Source organism: Ips typographus, linkage group LG12 (genome assembly GCF_016097725.1).
Source record: "Ips typographus isolate SLU linkage group LG12, UJ_Ityp_2.0, whole genome shotgun sequence".
In the NCBI taxonomy this organism is placed as follows: domain Eukaryota; kingdom Metazoa; phylum Arthropoda; class Insecta; order Coleoptera; family Curculionidae; genus Ips; species Ips typographus.
In genome coordinates, this window is record NC_138433.1 from 1,745,085 (window position 1) to 1,770,193 (window position 25,109).

General features: G+C 37.0%; 2 protein-coding genes across 18 annotated transcripts; one reads left to right on the forward strand and one right to left on the reverse strand.

Moving 5' to 3' along the window:
- The first annotated feature begins 169 nt into the window (after positions 1 to 169).
- Positions 170 to 13,237, forward strand: LOC145736412 (cytoplasmic dynein 1 intermediate chain-like). 11 transcript variants are annotated; one of them, XM_081990839.1, is made up of 13 exons: positions 170 to 330; positions 600 to 915; positions 972 to 1,105; positions 1,852 to 1,872; positions 2,848 to 2,895; positions 6,053 to 6,226; positions 6,282 to 6,486; positions 6,544 to 6,744; positions 6,792 to 6,909; positions 6,962 to 7,181; positions 9,770 to 9,945; positions 9,998 to 10,264; positions 10,320 to 13,237. In XM_081990839.1, exons 2-13 carry the CDS (start codon positions 617 to 619, stop codon positions 10,449 to 10,451), a joined length of 1,995 nt encoding a protein of 664 aa, XP_081846965.1. In that variant the 5' UTR covers positions 170 to 330; positions 600 to 616; the 3' UTR covers positions 10,452 to 13,237. The 11 variants fall into 11 exon arrangements, with proteins under 11 accessions (XP_081846965.1, XP_081846968.1, XP_081846971.1 ...); XM_081990842.1 differs by having other exon boundaries at positions 6,077 to 6,226; XM_081990840.1 differs by lacking the exon at positions 170 to 330 and adding an exon at positions 415 to 538.
- A 386-nt stretch (positions 13,238 to 13,623) lies between these two features.
- On the reverse strand, positions 13,624 to 25,088 carry LOC145736419 (uncharacterized). Of its 7 annotated transcripts, none has more exons than XM_081990871.1 (10): positions 24,900 to 25,088; positions 20,176 to 20,269; positions 19,845 to 20,115; positions 19,623 to 19,787; positions 19,445 to 19,566; positions 19,344 to 19,373; positions 18,281 to 18,550; positions 17,787 to 18,228; positions 14,529 to 14,720; positions 13,624 to 14,479 (listed from the first exon to the last, which is right to left on the reverse strand). In XM_081990871.1, exons 2-10 carry the CDS (start codon positions 20,254 to 20,256, stop codon positions 14,316 to 14,318), a joined length of 1,737 nt encoding a protein of 578 aa, XP_081846997.1. In that variant the 5' UTR covers positions 20,257 to 20,269; positions 24,900 to 25,088; the 3' UTR covers positions 13,624 to 14,315. The 7 variants fall into 7 exon arrangements, with proteins under 7 accessions (XP_081846997.1, XP_081846993.1, XP_081846992.1 ...); XM_081990867.1 differs by having other exon boundaries at positions 24,904 to 25,044; XM_081990866.1 differs by lacking the exon at positions 24,900 to 25,088 and adding an exon at positions 23,168 to 23,375.
- Positions 25,089 to 25,109: the final 21 nt, after the last annotated feature.

The following is a 25,109-nucleotide window of genomic DNA, read 5'->3' on the forward strand; positions in this document are numbered from 1 at the left end:
ACAAAGACTACCTTATTTATCGTTAGTACTTAGTAGAAAGCTTTTAATTAATGTAATGCTATTTAGTCCATACGCCTGTCGGATAATAGAAATAAAATTCATTTATAATATAAAGTGAGGTTAGTTTTATCACTTTTTGACAGTGAAAAACTCCTCGTCAGCTGTCAACAAAACTGTCAAAAAAAAAAGTAAAAAAAACATGGTGGACTGTATCGGGCGTTGTAAAATAAAATCCCGAATTTAGCTTCTAAAATCAACAGCATTAAATTACGTTAAAGCAATACCCCAGTGCAATAGTTACCCCGTGGACCCCATTTCGAGTTTGTTGAGGTAAGTGAGCTATCATCTTACGGTTACCTCAAAAACACCGTTTTCCTGCTTAGTTAAAATAACGGTATCCCCTAAAAAAAGTGACATATCTACTCTACTCCTGAAGATTTAATCTCTTTAACTCCGGCACTGGACTTTACCTTTCGTTCCTGTTCCCATCGATTTTTAGGACAACGCAGGTCCGGTGTCATTTTTGTTTTTCTTGGTGGTGGGTGACTCAGATTATCCAGTCCCAAGCCAGGCGTTCAAAATCATGGAACTGCTTACAGATAGACCCAAACCGACCATGTCGGATCGAAGAGCGGAATTAGAGAAGAAAAAGGCCAAACTCCAAGCCATTCGGGAGGAGAAAGAACGGAGGCGGCGAGAAAAGGAGTTAAAAGATGTGAAAGAGTCCACCAATCGAATACATTTGGGCGCCGGGGGTGACATGAGGGAGTTAGATCAGATGCTCAGTGAGGTGGGGGTGGCCCCTTTATCTGATGTTTACTCCAGCCTATCTTCAACCTTGAACTCCTTAACTCCAGAACCAAGCAGAAATCACACTCCTGATGCTTCATTGCAGATGAACAGTTTGCCAAACAAGTAAGTTTTTGATCGGGTAATTGGAATTTTGGATGATTTAGAATGTTTTCGTGTAGTGTTATTGCTGTGAGGAAGAAAGCACCTCAGTTAACTGTTGTTCCTGTTCAGACTACCAACATACCACCTAAAGAAGTTGTACTTTACACTAAACAGACCCAGACTACAGCAACAGGACATGAACTACGTGATGGTAAGTTCACCAGACTTTTTATGGTTAGAAAATATTGTTGGTAATTCCTTTGAACTACTATCATCCAAACTAATCATCTACTAATCACCAGTATTGATTGGTTTTATGTCTATAATGGTGATTTCGGATCTGAAAGTCACATGGCAGCATTGTTACAAAAATCACAGAAAGGTCACATGACTTTTGGATCATGACACACTCGGATCTGAAATCACAAACTTTCTGTTTACATTATTATGCAACCACTCATACAGGATTGTTGTCTTTATGGGCAGTATGCAATCCTTTTGTAAAATCATGAGAACCAATGAAATTAAGAGATTAATTTTGGTACAGTAATGTAAATAATGACTTCTTCTTCACTGATAACTTTCTTCTAACTTAATTGGCCTTTGGTTGTACCAATAAAAGTAAAACAAATGTGGGCTCTCGTAGCAGTATCATCTACCATTTTGTATCATAATTGCTAACAAGGATTTTCTTCCACATCGTCATCTCCACTTAAAGGCTACATGGAGGATTGGTGGAGGCCACGTAAAGGTATGCACGCCCGTGCATGACTTAAAACCTTCTGGCACTAGTAATAGTTTAGCGCACTTGTGTCCTAGTATGGCGATTAAATCCCCTTTTTCTTTCCACCATAACCTTTAAAATTGCTTTTTTGAATTACCAACTGAAGTAGAAATTAGTAGTAATGAAAATGTTGACAGTTTAATTCAACAATTTATTTTTTTTTAATTGTTTAGCCCATGCCACAGACTATTACGGTAAGTTTCTAGATTCCGAACGCTTCTAAAAGCTAAAATAGTACTGCTTCTTGCATACAAATTATAGTATTACGTCACCATATTTATCAATCCTCACTTCCCTGGCAATAGATCACGTCACGTCCTTGAGTCCATCAATATCCAATCACACGTCAGCGCTTTGGTGTCCCTTTTGAGCAATTTTCTCTCGTTTTGAATATTTGTATAGTTCCAGCAAAATTGTCTGGTACTTTTAGTTTTCATTGTGTACATAGATGCTTGTTGTATGTTTTGCTTGAACCGACTGTTTTATTACAGTGTGGAAATTTCAAAAACGGTTTTATTATGGATATACTATGAATTGAGCAGAGGGAATGTGACGTGGTAGAAAAAAATGTAGAGAATGAAAGTTTTAGGAAATTTTATTCTCTACAAGATTGTATTAAAGTGTTTTTGCCACTAAGGAATTACAAGGTTAAAAAAGTGACTGGAAGCACCAAACCGATTTTTGTCGAATTTGAGTGTCAGTGAGTGATTATGGCTTTTTTTGACTTATTTGACATTATGGTTTTGTCAACAGTGACGTCACATTCGTTTTTCTGGCTCTATAGAACTATAATTGGTAATTTTGAAATGTCCACACTTTGTCTCTACTGAATTGCTTGCTAAAGCTTAAGTTAGGTTTACAGATTGATTATGTGTAAACCTGGGCTTGATTGGGTCATATTAATTCCATTAACTAATTACCTAACAGCATGTTGCGCGATTTTTGGTCTGAAAACTTTTCCAAGGAAAAAAAAGAGTGAACCGAGCCGAATTTTTCCAGCTGCATCAAGTAAAAATAAGTTGGTGTTAAAGGCAAACAGTCTCCTAGCTTTAACTTATTTTTGTGTAAATAGGCAGCATTTTTAACTTGTAACACTCTTATTAAATTTAAATCGTAATTTTTTTTAAATCCTAATCTTACTATTTCTTTTCACTCCCACCCTACGGCAGACGAATACAACCTAAATCCAGGTTTAGAGTGGGAAGATGAGTTCACAGGTAGGTGGCTATGCCATAGCTTAGGTTTAACATTGTTGTTTTGGTGAATGATTTTTAGCATTTTTCTCTCAGTAACTGGGTGGCGACATATTAACACAAAATCACAGACTCACTAGACATGATTTTTAACTTACTGAACTCTTGGAGTTGTACTAACAGTTATGTTGACTAACACTCGACTCGAGCTTGCAGGGAATGGGGATCAGTACTGCCTTATAGTCCTACCCTAGCCTAATATCTGATCAACAAGCTTTTCCCTCCAGTTAAAACGTCTTCAAGTCCATCCTTTTTATGTAATCTCCACGTCTCTCTACACAAGCTTAAATTGCTATTTTTATGTTTTTTTTTTTTTGAGTAGTGAATGCTTTTGATGTGTGTGTCTTCAGATGAATGAAAGCGTTGCTCAATTAATTAAAATGATTGTGCACCTTCAACTCGTATAATAACTAAATTGTATTCTGCTTTGCTAACCGTAAGTTTCACTTTGATTCCCACGTACTATAAAATCAAAACAGATACAGGAAAACTAGCTTGAATGTGCGTTGTTTCAAATTCAGAGCGTATGCGAGCATGGCGTGAACAAGGGTCAGTTATTAATGAAGAATTTTTGTCTAATATAACGTTGGTCAAGAAAAAGCAGCTGATGGTCAAGAAAAGCAGCTGAAAACTGTTTTTCTTAACCACTCACAAAAGTAATTGACCAAACACATTTGAATAGACGGTAATAAATAGAATCCGGATTAAAAAGTATTAAAATCGTGAAAACTACTACTTAAACTACTTCCAGACTAGTTGAAGATCATTTGGAAGCCTTTAGAGTGTTCTAAAGCCTTTTGGAAGGCTTCCAACTGCTTTAGAAGCATTTTGGAGTTTTAAAACCTTTTTAGACTACTTTAGGGGCATTAAAGAGCATACTGGACTGTTTTTGAGACATTTGCATCCTTGTAGACGGTTCTAGAAACTTTTAAACTGCTATAAAACCATACAAAAACTGTTAGACTGTCTTGATATGTTTTGAGAGCTTTCAGACTGTTCTAAAAGCTTTTGGAAGGTTTTCGACTGCTTTTGCAGTGCCTGTAGTGTTTTAAAACATTTTTAAAGTACTTGAGGAGCATTTGGACAGTTTAAAGAGCATGCCAAAGGTTCTGGTATGCTTTAGAGGAATAAAGAGGAATAACTGTCTTATTTCAATAACAAAGTATGGACTTTTATACGTCAATGGATAACCAATGAAATGGGCTTTTCAGCAACATGCAACATTGGCTGATTAGTTAAATGGTTTGGCCTCTAGAGGGATTCAAAGTTAACCAAACTTTTCTAGCCAATTTGAATGCACTATTTTACTTAAACCTGAATAACTGTCTTATTTCAATAACAAAGTATGGACTGTTATACGTCAATGGATAGCCAATGAAATGGGCTTTCCAGCAGTATGCAACATTGGCTGATCAGTTAAACGGTTTGGCCTCTAGAGGGATTCAAAGTTAACCAAACTTTTCTAGCCAATTTGTATGCACTGTTTTGTTTAAACTTGAACAACTGTTTTATTTCAATGACAAAGTATGTACTTTTATACGTCAATGGATAGCCAATGAAATGGGCTTTCCAGCAATATGCAACATTGGCTGATCAGTTAAATGGTTTGGCCTCTAGAGGGATTCAAAGTTAACCAAACTTTTCTAGCCAATTTGTATGCACTGTTTTGTTTAAACTTGAACAACTGTTTTATTTCAATGACAAAGTATGTACTTTTATACGTCAATGGATAGCCAATGAAATGGGCTTTCCAGCAACATGCAACATTGGCTGATCAGTTAAATGGTTTGGCCTCTAGAGGGATTCAAAGTTAACCAAACTTTTCTAGCCAATTTGTATGCACTGTTTTGTTTAAACTTGAACAACTGTTTTATTTCAATGACAAAGTATGTACTTTTATACGTCAATGGATAGCCAATGAAATGGGCTTTCCAGCAATATGCAACATTGGCTGATCAGTTAAATGGTTTGGCCTCTAGAGGGATTCAAAGTTAATCAAACTTTTCTAGCCAATTTGAATGCACTGTTTTACTTAAACCTGAATAACTGTCTTATTTCAATAACAAAGTATGGACTTTTATACGTCAATGGATAACCAATGAAATGGGCTTTTCAGCAACATGCAACATTGGCTGATTAGTTAAATGGTTTGGCCACTAGAGGGATTCAAAGTTAACCAAACTTTTCTAGCCAATTTGTATGCACTGTTTTGTTTAAACTTGAACAACTGTTTTATTTCAATGACAAAGTATGTACTTTTATACGTCAATGGATAGCCAATGAAATGGGCTTTCCAGTAATATGCAATATTGGTTGATCAATTAAATGGTTTGGCCTTCCTAATAAGAGGAAAAAGTATTGAACTGCTTTTAAGCTGTCACACTGCTCTGGAAGCTTTTAGACTGTCTTGAAATCTTTTGAGAGCTTCTAGATAAATTGAAAAGCATTTGGAAGCTTTTGCAAGGCATTTTAGAGCTTCTATAGTGTTTTGGATTGTTTGTACATATTTTCGACCACTTTAGGGGCATTTTAAAATGTTTTGGTCAGGTTAAAGTTGTTTTAAATTGATACTTTGTAACCTCAAATTGGTATGTAGGTATTTGTTTCTCAGAAGCCTTCAATATCTCTATTGCACAAAAAGAAGTAAAAAGCATACAAAAAATCTGTCAAATGACGTGTTTTCGCATAAATCGTTCACATTACATGTCAAAGGTTGTTATTTACAAAGAGCAAAATGTCTAGAAATCCGGATTCTGGTAGTAAATAAGGTAATTAGTTAATTCAAAGAAGAAACTCAGAAACTTTGCCTATAAAAAAGTACAACGACAAATAATATGAAAAAAAAGGTAAGAAACTTAAATTGGAAGTATCTGACACTCCTGAGTGGGAAAAAAACTAGTTAACCAACTTACCAAGTTAATTTGTATGCTTTGAGTGAAAAGGTTGCTGATAATATTCAAATTTGTTTAACTGGTCAATTACTAGCTAATCTACCGTAATTAGAAAGGAATTTTTGGAATTATTCACAATAAAAACAGAAAACATCTGTTAATAACTGACTTGTGTGTAAGTTTGTGAGGGCGTGAAAGCGCCATAGAGCGGCCCAAATATTCACCTATAGTTCTGACGTATGGCGATCCGCAAGGAGAGGACGAGGAGAGCTCGTTGCCCCATCTTGGCGTCAGCAAGCTGCCGCCCGGTATTCTGCCCCATGGTCTGCCCCAGGTCAAAGAAGTGCAACCCGCAGTCACCCAGGTGGAACAAGAGGCAAAAAAAGAGCAAGAAGCTAAAGAGAGTGAGCAATTTTGCTTACGTTTACTTCTGGTTATTGTTTAAATTGTGTTTTGCAGTACGGGAACTTAGCGAGGAGGAAAAGCAAATGGTAATACTTTCGGATAAGTTTCAACAGTTTGTGAGCAGGGCGGGTAGAATTATGGAGAGGGCGTTGTGCGAAACAGTGGACATTTACACCGACTATTCGGGTATAGGAGAAGAAGCTTTAGATGAAAAGTGCCATCAGAGGATTTCCTTTAATCGGACGTTTTACGATGAAAGGTTTTGTAACTACAAAATGGTTGAGGAGTGGGTAACTGAAACTAAACTGCTTCGCAGGTGGTCTAAAAACAGGACGATTACCTCTTTGGATTGGTCGCCGCAGTTTCCAGAGTTGCTACTGGCTTCATATAATGCTAATGAGGAATCGCCTAATGATCCAGACGGAGTGGTGCTGGTGTGGAACACCAAATTTAAGAAAACCACTCCCGAGTATATATTCCATTGTCAGAGTGCTGTGTTATCAACTACTTTTGCTAGGTGAGTCTTGATTAGTCAAAAATTGGTTTGCAAATGTTACTACGCAGGTTTCATCCGAATCTGATTTTGGGCGGTACCTATTCCGGCCAAATAGTGTTGTGGGACAACAGAGTGCAAAAACGAACGCCCATCCAGAGAACTCCACTGTCAGCGGGCGCGCACACCGTAAGACGGTCCTTTTTTTCCCCCACGTTTGTAAATAGGCGCTTTTACGCAGCACCCGGTGTACTGTATGGCCGTGGTGGGCACTCAGAACGCGCACAATCTGATCAGCATTTCGACCGATGGCAGAATGTGCTCCTGGTCGTTGGACATGCTCGGTCAACCGCAGGAGATACGCGATTTGCATCGCATGCAGCAGGGTAAACCGGTGGCCGTCACTTGTATGGACTTTCCCAGTTCGGACGTGAATAATTTCGTTGTTGGATCTGAAGAGGGTGAGTATCAGAACCTGAGCAAATGCACTAATAGTACAAGTAGTACTTGAAATGTTGTTTGAAATGTAATTTGCTGTAACATTTTGGGAGTCGAAATTAAATTAACATAATAGTAGAAACCAAAATACAATATTGTACACATAGAGTGGATATGATAAATACTCCTCAGGAAATCTAAATGTGCAGTGACGATTTTGTATTTCTCCACTAAAAAATCTCTGTTAAGTGAAGCCTTAACCATCACTCAAATGTGTTCGTTTATGATATAATAATCTATTGTTATTTTAGAGATTATTTATTGCAGAAGTATGTAGTAATTTGGGATGATATAACAGAAAGGTAAAGGATTTTAATGTGACGTCATTCCAATATACTTTAGTTTTTGCTATATGCTGGTTTTAAGAGCTGCACTGGTAGGCAACCATAAATACACAAACAACAATAAAGGGTTGCCTATCACTTATATTTGTGCACTGTCAGAACATTTTTTTATTTATAAGAGTAAAAACAGTGAGTTTACAGTATCTTGTAAGGTTATGAAATCAACGCATTTTTCCGGAATTAAATACACGTACATTTAAAACATACACGTGATTGGTTACATTTGTTCTAATCTCTTGAATGGTCAAAAGACAATTTTTAGGGCTACAAATTGGTACATTGAACCACCCTGTAACTGTTAAAATAACAGAATTATGGGCTGTCAAAGTGAAAAATGTCAACTTAAAACTTTACAGCAAACCACTCAGTTTTAACAGTAAATAACTCAGTTATTCGGCATTTTAGGAAAAACACTATACAGGGTGGTCAAAAGAGAATTTCAAGGGCTACAAATTGGTATATTGAACCACCCTGTAACTGTCAAAATAGCCGAGTTATTGACAATAAAATGTAATAATGTAATATAATTCAATGAATTTTTAACATCCTTGTAACTTGTTTAGATTTTATTTTATAAAAAAATACCAAATATCAATCTTGTAGATATTTGCACATATTCCTAGATAATCCAACAGTCAAATTTGAGGAACAAACTTATAATTTTTTATTCGATTTTTGGAATCTACGTCAAATTCTAGGCCTACTTGATGTAAAATGTTTGTGTCAATATTCAACTGTTTTTGCTTTAGCAGCCTTACTTTGGCCACCCTCCTCGAAACCAGACATTCATAAATTTGAGCGAAATTTCGGTGCACTTTTCTAGAAAATCATTCAAAACTCGCCTATTTGAAACACCCTGTATAAAACCACCGTATAACAAAAGAAAGCTAATGATTGGGGCTATCCCCTGACGGTGAGCGGGCTCGGATAAGTTGCCCCGCTTAGCCGCTAGAGGGCGTCAAAGTTGACTCTTCTTTTTTTGCAGTTTTTGCTCAATATCTCAGGAACGTTTCAGGTTAGAGGTCTGAAATTTTTACCACAAATGCACCTCGATGGGATGCAACTTTTACCTTCTACACACTTTTTTGGTACCATGCACCGTTTGACCTTGAAAAATTTAAAATTGTCAAGAATTTTCAAGGGTGTGATTTTTTTTTTAGAAAATTTTTTATTTTCAAAATTAACCTCAACTGCTTAAATACCTTCAGGTTAATAGTACAAAAATCACGTAAAGTGTCATTTGTAAAAATGGCATTTTGCAAGGGTGCCACGCCCTAAAAAGCGTCAAAATTGACATAATTTCTAAGTCATTTCGGAAACGGTGCCAGTTAGCGCAAAATGGACGTCAGATTTGTGTTCCCCAGGTTCAAATTAGTTAAAAACAATTACTTTGATTAAGAAAAATCCAAAATGGTCACCGTTAGTATAGTAGGCCCCAAAAATCGCTAATTTAGATTAAAATTCCGTGCACTTTTCCAGAAAATCGTTCATAACTCGGTTATTTGAAACACCCTGTATAAACACACCGCATAACAAAAGAAAGCTAGTGAACGAGGCTATTACGTGACGTTGAGCGGGCACGGCTAAGTTACACCGTTTAGCCGCTAGAGGGTGTCGAAGTTGACTCTCGTTTTTTTGCAGTTTTTGCTCAATATCTCAAGAACGTTTCAGGTTAGATGTCTGAAATTTTTACCACAAATGTACCTCGATGGGGTGCAACCTTTAGCTGCTATACACTTTTATGGTACCATGCATCGTTTGACCTTAATTTATAAAAAACTGGAATTGTCAAGAAATTTGAAGGGTGATACCTTCTGATTTTTTTGAGAATTTTTTTTTTTTTTCTTATCTGTCTGCTCAATATCTCAGGAACGTTTGAGGTTAGAGGTCGGAAATTTGTATCACAAACGCACCTAAAATGGGGTAAACATTTAAAAAAACATAACTTTGTGTCATATAGATTTTTTGATCCACCCGGTATATTAAAAAGTAAATCCTGCAAGGTCGTGGACTATAACTTTCATATTTAACATTTTTCTATTAAAGTTGATAAGGATAAGAGCAAATGTAACTAATCACCCTGTACATAGCAACAAATATTAAAATTTAGCTTGTCTCTTAAAGATGACAAGTATACATGCGCATTCACCATGTGTCAAGATTTTTTTAAGTTATTGATGAATGCCTAAGCGGAATTTTATTTAAAGGGGCAGCATACTCAGCATGTCGACACGGAGCTAAAACAGGTATAACGGAAACTTACGAAGGACACCGAGGACCGATTACGGGAATTAGCGTGAATGCTGTCCAAGGCGGCATTGACTTCTCGCACATGTTTCTCACCTCCTCGTTCGATTGGTCGATTAAACTGTGGAGTCTGAAAGTGAGTTTTGATTGATTGAGTTGCGTCAGTTGCAAATCACCGTCCGAATTAGGATACGAAACCGATTTACTCGTTCGAAGACAACGGGGATTACATTATGGACGTAAAATGGTCGCCAATACATCCGGCTCTGTTTGCGTCCGTGGACAGCAGTGGACGGTTGGATTTGTGGAATTTAAATCAAGACACCGAAGTACCGTCGGCCAGCGTAACGCTGGAAGGCGCGCCTGCGCTGAACAAAGTGTCTTGGACCCCGTCCGGATTGCACGTCACCGTTGGGGACAAGACGGGCCGCATTCATGTGTACGATGTTGCAGAGGTAAGTGAGTCAGTTCGATGCGCAGTATAACGTTATCAAATCGATTGTCGAGCAGAATTTTGCCCATCCGAGACACGACGAATGGAGCAAATTTCTCTACACCACTCAGGAATTGCGTAACAGTCAAGTTGACGAGGATTTGGAAAAACTTAATTATTCAATGGCTAGTATAAACACCTCGTTTTGAGCGTTTGCCAGTCGACGAAATGCTTTTCTAGGAAATCCTTATTTTAGTCACTACAGTTTGTTCCAAAATCCGTAAGAGCTACAGAGTCGGTTAAATGGGGGAAAGTTTTAGAGAATTTTATGTGAAACTTATTTCCGGTTTCCAAATTTAATTATCTTTTTTCGTTTTCTGGAAAATTGGGAAAACGTCACATAACGTAAAGCTGCTGTTTCATTGCATATAAATTGGAAAGTCTGAAATATCGGAATATACAAATTTTAAAATACATGCATTAAAATGAGCCGGGCACGATCCTTTGTGACGTAATGAAAGTCCCTTCAATTTTGGCAGTTTCTAGAGGCTTCTGTCAGCTGTTAGACAGTTTTAGCAGTTTCTAGAGGCTTCTGGCAATAAAAAATGGCTGCCAGGGGCTTCTGGCAGCTGTTAGACAGTTTCAGCAGTTTTTAGAGGCTTCTAGCAGCTGTTAGACAGTTTTAGCAGTTTTTAGAGGCTTCTGTCAGCTGTTAGACAGTTTTAGCAATTTTTAGAGGCTTCTGTCAGCTGTTAGACAGTTTTAGCAATTTTTAGAGGCTTCTGTCAGCTGTTAGACAGTTTTAGCAGTTTCTAGAGGCTTCTGGCAATAAAAAATGGCTGCCAGAGGCTTCTGGCAGCTGTTAGACAGTTTCAGCAGTTTCTAGAGGCTTCTGTCAGCTGTTAGACAGTTTTAGCAGTTTCTAGAGGCTTCTGGCAATAAAAAATGGCTGCCAGAGGCTTCTGGCAGCTGTTAGACAGTTTCAGCAGTTTCTAGAGGCCTCTGTCAGCTGTTAGACAGTTTTAGCAGTTTTTAGAGGCTTGTGTCAGCTGTTAGACAGTTTTAGCAGTTTCTAGAGGCTTCTGTCAGCTGTTAGACAGTTTTAGCAGTTTCTAGAGGCTTCTGGTAGCTGTTAGACAGTTTCAGCAGTTTTTAGAGGCTTCTGTCAGCTGTTAGACAGTTTTAGCAGTTTCTAGAGGCTTCTGGCAATAAAAAATGGCTGCCAGAGGCTTCTGTCAGCTGTTAGACAGTTTCAGCAGTTTCTAGAGGCTTCTGTCAGATGTTTTGTCAAGATTAATTTGAATCGGTAAAAGTTACAAACTAACAATGTTGCCAGGTCTACCGTTTTTTTTTTGTACATAATCTACCGCTTGCCTTTATATGTTGGTTGTGAAACTTTTCATATACTCTCTGTCTGTGTCTCTCTCTCTCTCTCACTCTCTGTCAGAATTGTCAAAATTTTACTAGAATTTGCAAGAATTACATTTTAACACAGTTTTCTAAAACAAGACGATTTTCTGAGATTTAACAGTTATTTTAACAATTGTCACTTTATAGTCTAGCTAAACAGTCTTCTGAAATCACGTGACAACTGTCACTAACGTCAAAAGTTGAAAAAATCAGGATTTAAAAACGTTTTCTTTCTTTGTGTTTCTGACATTTATGACACTTATTTTGCCAATTGTCACGTGACTGTCTAGCTGAATAGTGTTTTACAATCACGTGACAACTGTCACTAACGTCAAACCATGCTCAAAAGTTGTTGAGTGCCATGTTGCCAAATAACACGTTTTTTTATTTCACAAGACCAAAAGTAATTTGCTGTCAATATATGAGTGGCTCGTCGCACCTAATTGGTTGAAAACCGTCTACGTCATATCTAGCGGGCGTTTTAAGGCACTTTTTTTACGTTAAACACGATGACGCAATTAGAAAACATCTATTTGTCATTGTCAAGTGTCAGTTTTGTGAATTCTTATGGCCGCCATCTTGAATTTTTTCGTTATAGTTGGCCGTGGAAAATGTCGCCGCCATTATGAAAAAACAAATGCCAATCAGTGTGCAGTGCAGCTACTAATTTTTATATTTTACAAAATTGCAAAAAAAAGTCATATTTATTGATTCCATAATTTTTGTAGCACACTATACACTGATTGTCATTTGTTTTTTGACGTTTTCCATGGCCAACTATAAGGAAAAATTTAAAAAACATTTTTCCGCCCTTTACAAACTAAATAATACCAAGTACATGATTGAAAAGGATTTTTTAAGCGCTTTCCAAACATGCAAAAAATTTAATATGGCGGCCATAAGAATTTACAAAATGACTTACGTCATTGTGTTTTACGTAAAAAAGTGCCTTCTGACGTTTTTCCAAAATTTCCGGAAAACGGAATTTAATTTGGAAACCGGAAATAAGTTTCACATGAAATTCTCGAAAACTTTTCCCCTTAAACCGACTCTGTAGCTCTTGCGGTTACCGAGATTCCAACCAATTCGGGACGCACTGTATAGGGCTGCGCGAACAGCCCTTTCTTACCAACCATTCAATTGAATGAATTCGCGCTGTTGTGATAACCGGCACTCGTAAGTGTCCGTTTAAAGACAAGTTGACTCAGTTTTGTTTTGGCAATTATTGTTAAGGCAAAGGTACACAAAGATCAGCTTTTAAAAAAAAAATATTATACAGAAACGCTATATTTATCCAATACAACTTATAAAAAGAAGGCTTAGAAAAAAGTCATATTACGCAAATATTTGTAACTCTTATGCCTGTAACGGGTTGTAGCTTTGTTTTTTTTTTTTAATTTAACTCTTTAAATGTTTCCAATTTTTGTTACACGAACCTGTATATAACTAATTTATTTTTACTGTTAACTAGTAACTTTGAGTGATTTTTTGATACTTACTATTTGCTTTATTTAGAATTATTTGTGCCGCAGTGTACATAATTATTACTCGTAAATTATTCCAGATTAAAAATGCTATTCCAATTCATGACTTTTTGTTCCAATGAAGTATGGTTACCTACCAGAGTTTTCCACGTTAGTCAAGTTTGACGCCAAACGGTACAACTTAGCGTGGTCTGGTTAACGTCACGTGATAGCCCCGTTTATTAGCTTTCTTTTGTTATAAGGTGGTTTTATACAGAGTGTCTCAAATAAGCGAGTTATTTGCGATCAGACAGGTGCACAAAAATTAGTTAGTTAGTGTGACGTCATTGCATTCTACTTTAATTTTAGCTGTATATAGGTGCTAGAGTCTGCGCTGCATAATAGGCAACCGTAGTTACACAAACTTGAATAAAGGGTTGCCTACCCATTATATCTGGAACAATCGTGTGTATATAGGACGTTTTGGGATAAAAACCAGAGCCAGGCAAAGATAAAACAATCGTTTTATTATCAGGTTCAAGTACACGTCATCATTAATTTGTTAGACATTTTCAAGGACTCGATTATTTACACATTAAAACCTACTTAATCTTGATAGTTTATATACAAAAGGACCAATCGCATCGGCCCGTAATTACATAAAACGAACTATACAAGAAATATATTCACAAAAAGATTATACACATAGATAATTAGAGGCAAATGAGTGTATAATGTCTAAAACCCTGTTAAGAAGGTCTTATACTGATAAATGTTTAAATACACTTATTATACTGATTTATAATTGATATTACCCACATATGCGGTTATTGGCAAATTAAATCCTTTCTTCTTAAAGTATAGTAACTGTCTCATTCACTTATACGTGTCCAGAGTGTCTTTTTGTTTTAGTTAAGAAAAACACCCTGAATTTATAAAGACTGTTTAAATTCTTGAAATTCTGCGCAACTCTCAATCAGTCTTTAATATTTTTTGAACCGTCACATATCACATTATACCGTATAAAAAATAATCAACTTAAAATCCACGTTTTTTTACCACTCTTCGAGGATTTTGAGTTAACAGCGTTAAACAGAACTGGAAAGATAAAAAGTGACTAAAACACAGTCGATACAATGTCGATCAAATCGATCGAATTGACATTGTATCGACTGATGTGTTTTAGTCGATATCCGTTTGTCATGTATTGGTCGTGTCAGTGTCAGACTTTTCTGATGCGGCCGTACGATTTTTGAAGTACAACACGCAATACTCAATGCACCAAGCCACCACGCATGTCATAATCAAGAGCGTTTGCGAGTGAAGGAGAATGATGTAGCTGGACGTGGCATCCCGAATTTTACCTATTTTTTAATTAATTCAGCTGTGGTTTGTTAATTAGTGTGTACTGACCTAGTAGAGGTCCTAAAGTGGCCACAAACAGTCCTTTGCCAACGTTGTGCAGCCCAAAAGCCGCGGGCAACTTCTCCAAAGTGGCGTATTCGGATATGGTGATGGCAAAATTGATCAGGGCGGCGCCCCTCACAAATCCGGCAATCACCAGCCAGATCAAAATTTTGACGTATTCGGTTTGGTGGGCCAACACTGTAAACAACCAGAAAAGTTTAATTAACACAGTGTTGAAGGTTTAGGGCCGACACTTAAAGAGAGTAAACGCCCAATCCCAGTTGGAACCTCCTAGTGCCAGAACAAAAACAAAACAAAAAAATAGGCCTTAATAAGTATTAAAGCTTACTTTTCTCGTGAAGTGTCACCGTTACATTGGTCGCTCCAAATTAGCTGCCAATAAAAATCATACATACAGATTAGCACAGTTTTCAAATCAAACAAACCAAAATAATTAAAAAAACAAAACAGAAAACTGATATTGCTTCTGTTTGGTGGAAATTTTCTTGAATCACTGACACTTCGCTTTTTTATTATAAACCCCACACAAAATTAGTTAAAACTATACTACTGTATTAACAGTACGGTGTTTGTAGTTTATTTAAAGAAAAAACTGCAAATTTCTGAATGGTTCTAAATGGCTTGTACTGGGTTGGTCCGTATATTTAGACGGTACAATACAAACGAACCTCGTAAATCACCAGAAAAGTTTTTTCCTCACAGTTACTAGGGATAATGAAAGAGGAAGGGAAATTTGACGTCACGATGACGTAAACCAACCATCAAATGTTCAGTCTCAGGATTCTTCATGACAACTGTAAGTTTATTCAGCAAAAATCAGCCAGTCGTCCAGTACCACCAATGAGGAAAAAGAACAAGTATCAGGAGGTAACAATAATACAAATTATAACCCGTTTGTGCATTAAGCGAGGGGGACGGAAGTTGATTGCGCATTCGCCTACTGCGCAGTTGAATTGACGCAAAGTCATTGTCAGTTTGGAGTTTCAAACCCGCAAAAATTTGTTGTTTGTATTTAGTGTTAATTTGTTTTGTTTGTTTGTGGTTCTTTAACAGTTGAGTTTTGCAAATTTAAATTAAGTTGTACAGTGGACAATAATAATAGTGTTTTATAGTGCCAACCGAAAGTTGACGGCCGCCATATTACTCCCCCTCTCCCCCTTGTTTCTGTCACCCCCTTTGTTTGCTATTGCTCCTTCCTGCTATATTTTTTTTATTCATTGAGTACCACTTATTAGACTCATTTTAAATTTTTGTAATCTATGACAGATACGTCAAAATGACAGATAAACAGTTTTGTAGAGCACACTTCAGGCTTTCCAAAAATGTCCAAAAATCTTATGGTAAATGGACAAACAACGCCGCTAGAGGGCTTTAAAGTTGCTCGTACATTTTTAGTAAATATCTCAACTTGCTACCGCTTCTACCGGCTGTAACTCGGTTATTTTGACAGAAACGTCAAAATGACAGATAAACAGTTTTGTAGAGCACACTTCAGGCTTTCCAAAAATGTCCAAAAATCTTATGGTAAATGGACAAACAACGCCGCTAGAGGGCTTTAAAGTTGCTGGTACATTTTTAGTAAATATCTCAACTTGCTACCGCTTCTACCGGCTGTAACTCGGTTATTTTGACAGAAACGTCAAAATGACAGATAAACAGTTTTGTAGAGCACACTTCAGGCTTTCCAAAAATGTCTAAAAATCTTATGGTAAATGGACAAACAACGCCGCTAGAGGGCTTTAAAGTTGCTGGTACATTTTTAGTAAATATCTCAACTTGCTACCGCTTCTACCGGCTGTAACTCGGTTATTTTGACAGAAACGTCAAAATGACAGATAAACAGTTTTGTAGAGCACACTTCAGGCTTTCCAAAAATGTCCAAAAATCTTATGGTAAATGGACAAACAACGCCGCTAGAGGGCTTTAAAGTTGCTGTTACATTTTTAGTAAATATCTCAACTTGCTACCGCTTCTACCGGCTGTAACTCGGTTATTTTGACAGAAACGTCAAAATGACAGATAAACAGTTTTGTAGAGCACACTTCAGGCTTTCCAAAAATGTCCAAAAATCTTATGGTAAATGGACAAACAACGCCGCTAGAGGGCTTTAAAGTTGCTGGTACATTTTTAGTAAATATCTCAACTTGCTACCGCTTCTACCGGCTGTAACTCGGTTATTTTGACAGAAACGTCAAAATGACAGATAAACAGTTTTGTAGAGCACACTTCAGGCTTTCCAAAAATGTCCAAAAATCTTATGGTAAATGGACAAACAACGCCGCTAGAGGGCTTTAAAGTTGCTGGTACATTTTTAGTAAAAATCTCAACTTGCTACCGCTTCTACCGGCTGTAACTCGGTTATTTTGACAGAAACGTCAAAATGACAGATAAACAGTTTTGTAGAGCACACTTCAGGCTTTCCAAAAATGTCCAAAAATCTTGTGGTAAATTAACAAACAACGCCGCTAGAGAGCGGTAAAGTTGCTCGTACATTTTTAGTAAATATCTCAACTTGCCACCGCTTCTACCGGCTGTAACTCGGTTATTTTAACAGATACGTCAAAATGACAGATAAACAGTTTTGTAGAGCAGATTTCAAGCCTTCCAAAAACGTCTAATAAGTGTCTATTATGTAACTGTATTTATGCAGATTCACCATGTGTCAAGATTTTTTGCAGTAGCTAAATTTATGAACAATTGTTTTGGAGTTAAAAATTAAAACAAACATAGCGTAAAAATGGTTACCTAACAAAGTACCTGTTATAAATGTATACAGGTGTGGTAAATCCAAAAGCGAGCATAGGAAAACCGTGTAACTGACAGAGAAACGAAGGTAATTGCATGCGCGGGAGAAAGACAGAAAACGAAAAAAATATCAAGTAGGCCATATTTTTAGCGCGCTGTTGCCAAACGCCGTAAGTAAGTTTGTCGAGGGTATCGAATACTTACGGCGTTTGGCAACAGCGCGCTAAAAATATGGCCTACTTGATATTTTTTTCGTTTTCTGTCTTAGTCCCACGCATGCAATTACCTACGTTTCTCTGTCCGTTACACGGTTTTCCTATGGTCGCTTTTGGATTTACCACACCTGTATACTATAGCCAAAACTAAAGTAGTAAGGGATGACGTAACAATGAAAAAAATATTGTAGTCCAGTCAATAAAGATACGAAACAACCCTGTACTTCATAAAAAAAATTAACCTCACGTACGACAAAGTAGTAACAATTAAAAACCAACTTACTAGATCGGCACAGTCCCAAAAAGAATATTCCGGTACCAAAGAGGGTCCTTTTGGATATATCCAATCGATCGCAGATAGGCGGCAAAATTAGTCTGGCTAGAATATCGGTAAAAGCCTGCACCGAAAGAAAGAGAGCCACGTCCTTTTTGTCGTAACCGATCGATTTGAAAAAGGACGGCATGACCATTTTGAAATTCTGCTCGGCCACGTAGAACACCGACAATCCAAACACCAGGTTGAGGTACACCGGGTCTTTGAGGAGGTCAAAGTCCATAAACTCCACCACCTTCTGCCAGAAGGTTTTCTGCTGTTCCTTAGCTTTTTGCGGTTCCAACTGTAGTTCTTTGATCGCTTTGCTGCTTGGCTGGACGCCTGGATAACTCAAGTTTCGTCTTAGTCGACTTGGCTGTTCGGACGGAACCACTTCTGGGGTGTCCGGAGGCTAAATTCTTCCATTAATACAAAAAACACTGATATCACACCAAAACACTTACATCGATAGCTAATTGAATACTCGATCCTGTAAAATCCAATCTGGAATAACTACTCATAATTGACTCTTTAGAGGTTCGACGTCTGCCCGCTCCTCTATTTCCCATAAAGCTCATTGTGGAAAAGTTTCTAGGAAACGTCGCTTTTCGATTCAATCCCCCAGCTTTCAATTCTTCAAATGTTTTCACTACCATATGATTGTTTATTAGTTTGTTGACTTCTTCTTGTTCTGTCTCCTCTTCCTCTCCGTCTTCTTTGATTGTTTCCATTTCCTGAGGGAAAAACCATATACAGGCACAAAGAAAAACCGTGTAACGAATAGAGAGAAACATTGATAATTGCATGTGCGAAACAAAGAGAGATATAGCAGGTCTAGTATTAAGGAGCTTGACATTAAATAAATATTCATTATTTAGCTGCAGCATTATTTCCATGGAACGTGACAGCACTCTTTATGGAAAAACATGTATATGTTATTAAACACAAATTCAACTGAAAAACAATTTTTTTAATAAATCAAACCTGGACCCCACTCTATTTCCACGCGGTTATAGGCAACCACCAATACACACATCGGCCTTCGGGCCCCTTGTCATCTGTCAAAATTCTAACCTCAAAATCAATCAAAATAAAATGGGGAAACAGGGGCTAGATTAAATTAATGAATTTAACATTTTATTTTAAGAGAAAAAGAACAGTAATGCGTGGATAGTGCTAGAAAGTGATCAATTCAAATGTAGTGATAGAGAGGAGAAGGTTTTGTAAAGCTGATCAATGAGGAAATATGAGGGAATTCACAAAAATTCACACAGTGAGTACTAAGCTTGTAAGTAATGCCTGAAACCTTTTAGGGCTTTAATAGAAGCAGTAAAGCCCTAACGTAATGGTTACACAAACATTCACTAATGGTTTATTGTTTAGTTTCACTTTGAGGTTATGTTAGTTTTGTTTTGTTAGTGGATCAAAACAACTTAATTTACACTTTGTTTGCGCAATTATCAATGCCTTGTTGTCATGCACAAGCTATTAAAATAGAGTAACAGCATGCTTTTAACGAACGTTTACCTCGGTGGACGCAAAGAAGAAATGTATTCTCTGATGCAGCAAATCGTACAGATAACACAATTAACGACTTAATATATATCACAGCAGAATGAACGTGTTACCTGTTTGTATTCGCCATCTTCGAGCGCTTTCTGTTCTGAGACGTAGTGCCATTTGGCGGGCTGTAACAATGCGGAACCGACTAGAGAATTCAAGGCAAACCCACCCAAAAGAAAGATGGCGCCTGTAAAACAAATTGGGGTAAAGTTTTGCTAAGAAAATGGTTAGGTTAGGGGTAACCTCGAAATCCAAATTCATCCAACAGTAATCGGACAGCCTGAGGCATCAACATCATACCGAAAGCGGTACCGGCTAAAGAGAACCCAATAGCCTGACCGCGTCGTTTCAGGAAATAGTTGTTTAAAGCCACAAAGGTGGCCGAGGCAGTTAATCCCACCCCCAATCCTGTCACACGAAAACGTCATAAATCCCCAGCTTCTAACAATGTAAATCATTAAGTACCATTAATAATACTGTAGGTTGCTATAATGTGACCCATACTGGAGGCCCAGCTGGTCAAAATGAGACCGCTAGCCACCAGAACTGACCCGCACAGGGACACTTTACGGTAGGAGAAGGATTTGATCAAGGGGCCCACAAACAGTCCCGTTAAATTAATTAAGGCGTCCAGGGTGCTCATGATAACAGCCGCCCCTGTGGTTGCCACTCCCAAGTCTTCCAGTAAATCGCCGAACAAAAGTCCAAATGATTGTTCTATTGATCTTGTACAGAGCTGCCAATATAGTAATTATTACACACACAGTCAAATATGTTTAGAGATAATAACACGTACATTAACAGCGCTAACCCCAATAACCACAATCCACCCCCATCCTCCGTCCGGTGGCACGAGTTTCTTATTTTCCATAAACATCGTACTAAATTATCTGAAAATAAGTTTAAAACTGTAATAGAAATGTTTATTAGCTCCTTACCGCTAATTACACCGTATTAATTATAACATTTCAAGGTTAAGGATAAAACTGATTTTTTCTTGATTTATGGTTTTACTACAGTAAAACAGCACTAGTCAAACGGAATTAAATCAGAACATGGTAATGGCCACTCGAATGCGATAACAGTCAATGATATAACATTCACCAACTCATCCTCTCAAGAGCGTCAGATATACCAGGTGCTTCAGAATATATTAGAAGTATCTAGAGAAGGGCTTAATAATATTTTTTGTTGAAATTTTTTATTTTCAAATGGAACACCCTGGTTTTTAATCTCATTTTTTAATTTTTTGCACGCTAGTAATTCATGTTAATACTTCCCTATCTTGCACCGTTTCTTAGATATTTCATAAAAATAGTGAATTTGTCAGCAAAACAGTCTGTTCGCAGAGGCAATCCTTGGCTGGTTTCATTGGTTGAATGCTCACGTGACTATGACGTTTTCTCACTTGTGGCCAATGGTATCTATTTCTCTGATTACTAGTTGGTGATTCTCTCTGGGAACAGATTTTACAAATTCTCATCAAGTCCTGAAAGGTTTGCTTATGTGCCCTTTTGGCCTCAGACAATTAGTTGAAAAGCACAGAAAATGAAAATAACCTACAGTATGCAGATGTAGTAAGAAATATTTTTTTTTTTTATTGTTTTGTGTAGTTGATTGCAAGTTGTGAGTGAAAAATCAAAAAAAAAGGTTCATTCCTGATCCAGATATGTATGGATAGAGCTTTTTTATACACAAGCCTAAACAAATTGGTTACAACATTTGTCCTGGAAAGTACAACACACAACAAATTAGTTTAAACACTGTTTAATGTAAGAAAATCTGTAAATCCTTGAAACTAGGAAAGCAAAACTGGTAAATGGTTCTTATGTTATTACCCGCAAAATTATTTTTGTTGCTCTCACAATGAAGGATGCTTTAAAATGTAACTCACATAATTGTGCATGTAACAAGTACCTAATAAGTTTACTGTACTAGAAAGCACTTGTACCTACCATTGAGTATAGTGTTGGAGTAAAATCATCCCACTTCAAAGTGTTCAACCACTGGTGAGTTAGATCCGGTTTTGTGTAAAGTAAAAAACTGACACGGTTGGGCTTTTTACTGAATTGCTGTTACAATGCGGCTTGAAAAACTTATGAACGGCAGCAAACAAAAATAACGTACGCAAATAACCTCAAGTTTTGATTTTAAACCGTAAAAATTCATCTAATCCTCAAAAAACTCAATTTGCACAATACAAACTGTCATCACTATTCCCGCCATATTAGAATTTTTGACAAGCACTTTCTAGTATAGTAGGCGGTGGATTTACTCATTGGCTAGCAACGTCGCAATCGAAGTTGCCAAAAATGTCAATAATTTTGACAATTGACATTGGTTTTGAAGGTTTTGTGTTGTGTTTACTTATTCAAATATTCAAATTAAGGAAAAACCTTTGTCTTTCCCCTGTATTCCACAACTAGTCCGTAAAATTAAGGCAAGAAAGACGAACCAGGATTTAGGATTGTTTTTTCCACCAAATAAGAAGCATGTAGGGTAAGTTTTTGTGAAACACACAACTGGCTTTTAGTAGACCATTTTTTTTTAGTTCAAACTTGTTGAATTATGTTCTATTTCAACTGTTTTGATAAAACTGATTATAGATCAGTGGCGTTTTAGATTGGCAGGTTTAGTGCAAAACCAACCTGGCAAATTGCCCCATAAAGGGAGCAAAATTCCCCTAGTTAGATTCAGGAAGGAAGGAACCAATGCATCCTGCTCTATCAAATGTCATTGAAACAGTGTGACAATTGCACTAAACATGTCAATCGAAAATGCCATAAAAGAACATGTTACAGCCAAAATATAAACTGTAAAAAGCTTATAAATTATGCACAAATATAAAATTGGTGGGTTATGGTGCAAAAACCCCAGCATAATTTATGTCAAAAATAGTTTGCCCCTTCGACACCAGATGGCACTGAGATTTTGTGTTTCACTTTTTTAACTTGAAACCAGCATTTCTTAATCTAGTATGTTTTGCGCTGAATACTACACCATTTCCAAACGTAGTTCAGAAAAAGTCAAGCCTAATTCACAATAAAGAACTGCAATTCAGAAATTGTTTATTTATGGAATTGCCTTTGAATGTTCCGAATTTCATTTGATGATTTCTGAATTTGAATTGATTTTTTCAATAGAAATTGCTTTTGATGGTTTCTGAATTGCAGTTTCTTATTCTGAATCTCACTTGGCCTTTTCTGAACTACATTTCGAAATGGTGTAGGTAGTTCAAACTTAGCAAAATTGACCATTGACCACCCTGTAGGTTTTTTCATTTTCTCAGTCTTTCACAATTTGTGAATTTAATTAAAACGTTTTGCTGTGAAAACCACCATTTTTAGTGTTTTTTTTGTTCATCATCAGCGTGAATCACCCTGTATACGAGGAAAAAGAAAACATTGTCTGAGGGGGGTTGTTAACCTTGACCGAAACGTTTTATAAACGATTGGTTGTCCTATATGCTACATTACACCAGGAAATGGTCACCTAATGCTAAGAAGATTACGTCATATATTAGATATTTTTAGAAAACTGTATTAAACAGTTGTCAAGTAAGGACTTGCTCAAATGGTGACCCCTAAATGCAGGTTAAGGCAACGACCCCCTCCCCCCCCCCTGGATCAATAACTACATCCGCCCCCACTTTAAGGGGGTTTGTCATGGAAAATTTCCACGTCCCCAATTTCATTTAAGTTTAATTTTGGAAGCTATTTAAATGAATTTCCTGCAAAACTCTAGGAGCGACACACTGAAACATGCAAAAGTAAATCTAGAATACATACACATCTCACAGAGTGAGGTGGACTTTTCTTCGACGAAACAACTGATCAAAACGCGTTCGATGGACTGTTCTGTCTGTGTTCAGCTCAAAGCGGGAGGGCAGAGCAGACAGAGAACGGGGGATATCGATCAGTTAAGGTGGGTCATGTGACGGGGGGGACACGCGCAACGGCACGTGGCTCTCCCTCTTCCGGGCAGAAACGTTTCTAGGACGCCAGCTTTAAATTTCACACGACTCTAATCAATTTAAGTTAATCAACCAATTTAGAATAATTTAAGTTTAGTGGCACCTTGAACTTTTGCATGGTCGCTGGTATCGTTTTTAAAATTAAAATCGGAAATTGTTATTAATTATTAAAATTGTTGCGCTTAATTTTTGCGAAAAAATGACAAAGAGAACGAACCATTGAGGAAATCAATGCTCCCGACAAGGATCGCAAAACTTTAGACCTTGACATTTATCTGAAACGGGAAATTTGATCTGTCAAAGTTCAAAGTGGAAAGAAAATTAGTCAGAACAGTCACGTGACCCTAATGAATACAGTTTTGAAATTAAACATTTTCTGCCTTTCTAAGACAAAAATGTTGTGAAACGTCAGCACAATAAACAAATTGATGTTCAAAAAATAGTCGAAACCGTTACGTGACGCTAATAAATACAGTTTTGCACTTGAAAATTGTCTGGCACGTCAAATTGGAGCTGTCAAAGTTCAAATTGAAACAAGTTGAGTTTTAAAGTTATTAAAGCAGTCACGTGATCCTAAGTAATGCAATTTTGAAGCAGACTAAGCTTCTAACATAAAAACTGAATTTGTGGTGAATTTTTAAATTCCTAATATGCCAGTAATTCCTAATAATTAACCTAACCTAACAATACCCACTCACTTCCTGAATTATCACAAACTGGAAGGACATATTTCGTGTATTAATGTCATATACTTATCTGTATCCGTTTCTGAGATATTTACCATTTTGTGTGAAATTTAGACAAGGTTTGTTCTAGGAATGGGTGCAGAAAAACGTCCAAATATATACATGCAGTGTGGTCAAAAAATCAGTTCTAAAAAAGGGCAGAAAGTCTAGTTTTTCAAACGGATCACATTCTTATAATTCTGATTCTCTGTTCAAAGTTAAAGAAATTTGTATTAGGTCACTTTTTTAGAAAAATCACTTTTTAAATTGATACATTGAACCACCCTCTGTAACTGTCAAAATAATCGAATTAATGAAGGTTAAAGTAGTAGTTGTCAAAACTGTCTTTATTGTCACACACAACACTTTGTATAGACTTTTATATGTCAATGGATAGAAAATAAAATATAAGTTTTCAAAAAGTATGGCAGCCTGTGTTATTAACTTTGTTCTGGTATACGCTCTGTATAATAAATACAGAGTGGACTAGAGTAACACTTTGTCCCCCCCAACCTGTAATTCGATAATTATAATCCACATGTAGAAAAACCCAATATTGCACCATATTAAAGGCAACAAATAATACAAAAAAATTAGTAGTAAAGGGTGATCAAAAAAGTTACACCAAACTGACTGTTTAAATACAAAAGTTGAAAGCAAAAAAAATATTTATTTATGCTAATGAAACCCACAACAACTTGACCCAGTGGTGGCAAGTTTATGGTTAAACGTGGCTTGTGGGGCGTGTTTTCGGATGAACAAACTAATTGAGACTACCTGGTATACAATCTCTGGATAATAAGGTGAAATTCTTAAATTGACTTACCCCCCCTTATCAAAGCTAAATTATCACACTGTATAGGTACATCCTGTCGCAAAATCACAGACTTATATGGCACACAATACACGCACGACTTTGGTACTGCCCGAACCCAAAATACATAACAATTTACTGGGCAGCTGTTTTATAGTCCAAGCGCAAATGAATGTCGATATCCATCCTGTGGGGGATTTTATGATATACAGCACACA

What these genes read in the sequence shown, in the direction of transcription:
- LOC145736412 (XM_081990849.1), top strand. Translation starts at nt 584, where the DNA reads ATGGAACTGCTTACAGATAGACCCAAACCGACCATGTCGGATCGAAGA. An exon ending in GTGGGAAGATGAGTTCACAG is followed by an intron (nt 2,896 to 6,052) that starts GTAGGTGGCTAT and finishes ATTCACCTATAG; the next exon opens with TTCTGACGTATGGCGATCCG. An exon ending in TTAAACTGTGGAGTCTGAAA is followed by an intron (nt 9,946 to 9,997) that starts GTGAGTTTTGAT and finishes CGTCCGAATTAG; the next exon opens with GATACGAAACCGATTTACTC.
- LOC145736419 (XM_081990871.1), bottom strand. Translation starts at nt 20,256, where the DNA reads ATGTTTATGGAAAATAAGAAACTCGTGCCACCGGACGGAGGATGGGGG. An exon ending in TTTGGGACTGTGCCGATCTA is followed by an intron (nt 14,721 to 17,786) that starts GTAAGTTGGTTT and finishes GGTTGTTTACAG; the next exon opens with TGTTGGCCCACCAAACCGAA. An exon ending in CACTTTAGGACCTCTACTAG is followed by an intron (nt 14,480 to 14,528) that starts GTCAGTACACAC and finishes ATTAAAAAATAG; the next exon opens with GTAAAATTCGGGATGCCACG.